General features: G+C 32.4%; 1 protein-coding gene across 1 annotated transcript; it reads right to left on the bottom strand.

Moving 5' to 3' along the window:
- Nucleotides 1-1,632: 1,632 nt before the first annotated feature.
- Nucleotides 1,633-3,478, bottom strand: LOC134244577 (uncharacterized). Its single transcript, XM_062726832.1, has 3 exons — nt 2,736-3,478; nt 2,444-2,636; nt 1,633-2,318 (listed from the first exon to the last, which is right to left on the bottom strand). Exons 1-3 carry the CDS (start codon nt 3,243-3,245, stop codon nt 1,633-1,635), a joined length of 1,389 nt encoding a protein of 462 aa, XP_062582816.1. The 5' UTR covers nt 3,246-3,478.
- Nucleotides 3,479-4,529: the final 1,051 nt, after the last annotated feature.

Here is a 4,529-nt window from a genome sequence, read left to right as displayed (position 1 = left end):
AAAATTCAACTATTAAAAGGCAAGAATATACAAATATATACAGGCATGTAGTATCATTTGTATCAGCCAGAAAAATTATTTCACACTTAATTGAAAAAATGTTCACCCTACTCCCCAATACTCCCTGTCTGTTTTATGATAGGAATTATAATCTAAGGTATCAAGTAAATTTTAGAACAATGTCTACACTATTGAAAGACTTTTTATATTACTGGCCCAAACTGGCAGATGATGAAATAAGCAATTAAATGTTCTACTTTCCTATTTGTAAGCATTATGTGTCCAGTGGTAAGGAGCCTGTTAGGATAGCATAAAAAAGAATGTACAAATGTTAATAATTGATTTATCAATTTTTTTTTTATTTCCTTCTCCTGCGGGACTTTTTTATTCTCATGTTCATAACTAAACCTAAACATAAAAAAAATGCTGGCCTTATAATGAAGAAAATGGCCTCTTTCAAAATATAGATAATTTCAGGGCCGCTGGGTCAGGGGTACCGGGGCGTACTTTGACTAAAAATAAATTAATGCTTTGAAATCTGCCCTTTGATAAGCAATGGTGCCTCTTTCAAAATTTGTGAATTTCATGGCTTTTGGATTAAAACACGAACCAAATACAATCGCTGGAAAGTTGTTACATGATGCTCAGGTGACCTATAAGGCCCGTGAGCCTCTTGTTTAATCTTGATGTTTTTGATGTTTATAAGGGTGAACTTGAAATATATGACTTGTATATTTTATTTTGTGAAAGATTACAGGGTTTGATTTCTTATTCTAGTCTGGTTGTCCCTTTTCCCTATGTACATCATGTTACCACGTCATTATGGTGCTGGGGGTCAGATTGTGTATTTTGATTAGGATGTGTAAAATTCTTTATTTGAGTTCCCTTTGTTTTTGCCTGCTTATTGCAAAAACCTCAGTTATTTGACAGGAAAACTAAGTGTTGTAGGGTGTGTTGTATTTGTATTGTTTCATCATGTATATGATTAGTAACATTAAGAAGTTTCTTGAACATTCCAGAGTGGTCATTTTTCTAGAACATTTGTGTATGTCCAGGTTGTTTCAGTAATATAATGTCTTAACAACTTCTAGAATATTTTAGATTTATGATAATGTATAAATACCCTGTCAACTGTAAGCATGATATTTATTGTCGTATAAGCACCATTGATGTACAAGTAAGATTGGCGTACCAAGAGACTGGGATATATTTTCATTGGTATATTGTGTGCAGCAACGGACACTCTCTTGTATGTATTCTTAGATTCTTGCTAAGTTTGTACTTTATGATATATATATATATATATATATATATATATATATATATATATATATATATATATATATATATATATATATATATATATATATATATATATATAATATAGCCCTTTGATGAGGTCGATCCATAGATATATCGACTTCACAGAAAAGCATATCGACCGAGCACGAAGTGCGAGGTCGATATGCTTTTCTGTGAAGTCGATATATCTATGGATCGACTGAATCAAAGGGCTACATTTGTTATATTATTTTCTTTGGCAAAAATAAGGCTAAAACAATTTTTTGGACCATTATAATATATTCAAACATTTTGTATTAACTAACAACAATTTTGAACACAAAAACTCATTTACTCTGTGTTATTGTTTTGCATTATGTTATAGTTTATAGTAACACTTGTGTAGTTGTTAAGGCACAGGCCTGGCATTGGTACAAGCATGTTAGCTGACTGTAAGGTATGTGGCTGTACCAAGGTGGTGTTAACCTGTTTTTTCTGGGCTTGGACATTCTGTTTAAATTCGATAGAACGCACGATATCATCAATTCCATCCGATTCATCAAATAAATCTTTCATAAGAACTTCTTCCTGTGAATTTGATAGGGGCAATAAACTGTAATCTTGCATTGGGCTTGGACTAGTGACTGTTTCTGTTGCCTTTCTTCCTGATATTTTCTCTGAGATTATCTGTGACATTACTTTCTTGGTGTTCTCGTTGGTCTTCCCTGAATATGTTTTAAGGGAACTCTCTGCTTTATGACCAGTAACTGACATTATATGTCTACTTGGGATATTTGCTGAATCTAACACACTTACAGTTGTTGCCCTACATGAATGATTAGTGTAGAGTACATTTATTCCAGCACTGACACAAATTCTTTTCATATACTGTCCAAGTTCATTATGACCCACAGGTATATTACAGTAGTAGGTATTGTCTTTAGGAACACTTCGAGGCTGTTGGAACAATCTTGGGCAATGAGGAGACAGTCGTCGAAGATATTTCACAAAACTTCGTACGGGACATCGGTCACTATCTGAAATTATACAACATAAATTCTAAGAACTGCTTTGACCCAATATCTTATTAAAAGTAGGGTGATTATTATAATTAAAGTAAAAATAAAATTATTTTTTCTTTCCTTACTTTTCAAATATTTACCTTTTATCTCGTACATCCTTCCATCAGATGATTTTTCAGAATCATCTTGATGGTTCTTTGTTTTTTCATCTTTTGTTTTGTACACGAAGAGCTGATTTCCTTCCCCTCTCATTACTGCAAAGTCCTTTCGTGTTAGGGAGGAAAGGTTTTCTCTGCCTCGCCGGCCAAAATGTAACATTATGTCCAAAAAGACCTTAAACAAACAAGACACGATATCACTCTCAAAAACTTTGATATATCATATAGGCCTAATTATTTACAATTTCTTATTCATAATGGCTAAAGTACCAACCTTGTACTGCAACATTTGGGCATCCTCCAAGTTTTGGGTTAAATGTTCATAGATTACTTCCAAATGTTCGTCTGAGATGGGTGGATGGTGATCTATAGCTGCGCGACCCTGTCTTTTTAGCTCTTTAGTCATACACTTGAATGCCCTTGCCGACTTCTTAAAATCAGTTCCTTTCAAAATGTCAATATCAGTTCTCGTTTTCTCTAAATGTCTCTGTAAGCCCTGTCGATACGAAAGCAGTGTTGTCTTTTTATACATCTCACCATCCCTGTTGCGCATCTCAAGGTAAAACTTGGATAAAAGTTCGTCAAGTTTTTCATTGTCGAAAGATTCGAAATCTAACTCCTGCCCCTTCGTTAACAGGTATTCCCGAAACAATTTCACTGACGTTGAAGTAACTCGTTTGGTATTTTGTGCTTCAACATTATCCATCAAATTTTTGATGCCTTCATCGTCAATAGAAGCGAATCTTCGCTTTTCAGTTTTTGCGAGCTCTTTCGTGTCGTTCATCTTCTGCTAGTTTCGGAACGTACATGAAAGAACGATTTTCATTGGCTTAAATTTTCGATCATGAACTAATCGCAATCAGTAAAACAAATCTTGGATTTTTCCTTTTCTATTCTTAGTAACTCAAGTCTTTATCGGCAAAATATAATTTAACACGTGGTATAAACCAAACCAATCAATCTAACTGAATTACACAGTAAAAATAATATATATATATATATATATATATATATATATATATATATATATATATATACTGTAAATAAATTATTGTTAAGTTTAAACTGTGTGATTGATCTTTGCTGGCATTTAGGGTTATTCTGACCCATAAAATAAGGAACATACAAAAGTACTTATTGCAAAAAAAATATTTATGTGAAATGTTTTGGTGTAAAAATTCTACTATATAACAGTGTTTGTATTGTACCTAGTTTTATACTAGTTTTTTGAACTGCTGAATTTTTCAAACCTATCATTTAACCCATCTGTCTTCAATGCTTGTTATTTCTTTTAGGTTGACGTTTCCATATGAGTGAAAAATTTTTGAGAGGGACGTTAAACAATATTCAACTAATCAATCTTTTAGGTTGACATATGGCATGCAGCGGACGTTTGTTATTTCGTTTTTTATTAGTGATGGCGTCTCCATATAAGTGAAAAATTCTCGAGAGGGACGTTTAACAACGTACAATCAATCGATCGTTTTGTTATTGGTTGTTTGTTCATTTGTTTTACCCACCCTTTATGATGGCAAGCAGTAGTTTATAGCATTTTGCATATGTTTTTTAATCTTATCATGTTTATAAGAGGTCAACTTGAAATACATGCATATAGTATCTTGTGAAAAATTAAAGGGTTTAAATTCTTAATCTAGTATGGTTGACTCCCCCTTTTCCTATGTATTTCATGTTACTATGGCATTATGGTGCTTGGGATAAGATTGTGTAATATTTTACTTAAGATGTGTGATATTCTTATTTGAGTCCAATTTTTTTCTACAATTTTGTTAACTGTTTTACTTCTTTCGTTATTTACTTTATTAAAATTAAATCACTTCTACATGTTATTTAATTTTTTTCTGCTTTTAATAAAAACAAGCTCAGTTGTTCGGCAGGAGAACTAAGGAACATAACTTTAATTGAGCATTTTAAACACCTTTCATTCTTGTGTTAATTCTGTTCTGGTCAATTTGTAAAATTCATTATGACCCTTTTCTCTTGAGAAAAACGGATAATTTAACCCAAAATGGACAATTATGTTCTGGTAGATTTTAGTAAATTGATGTTC

The sequence above is a fragment of the Saccostrea cucullata genome, unplaced genomic scaffold (assembly GCF_032062105.1).
Source record: "Saccostrea cucullata isolate Sc308-1 unplaced genomic scaffold, CSIRO_AGI_Scuc_v1 ctg33, whole genome shotgun sequence".
In the NCBI taxonomy this organism is placed as follows: Eukaryota; Metazoa; Mollusca; class Bivalvia; order Ostreida; family Ostreidae; genus Saccostrea; species Saccostrea cuccullata.
Note: the sequence above shows the minus strand (reverse complement) of the source record. Positions and strands in the feature narration are given on the sequence as shown.

What these genes read in the sequence shown, in the direction of transcription:
- LOC134244577 (XM_062726832.1), bottom strand. Translation starts at nt 3,245, where the DNA reads ATGAACGACACGAAAGAGCTCGCAAAAACTGAAAAGCGAAGATTCGCT. An exon ending in CCCAAATGTTGCAGTACAAG is followed by an intron (nt 2,637 to 2,735) that starts GTTGGTACTTTA and finishes TGTTTGTTTAAG; the next exon opens with GTCTTTTTGGACATAATGTT. An exon ending in AAGGATGTACGAGATAAAAG is followed by an intron (nt 2,319 to 2,443) that starts GTAAATATTTGA and finishes GTATAATTTCAG; the next exon opens with ATAGTGACCGATGTCCCGTA.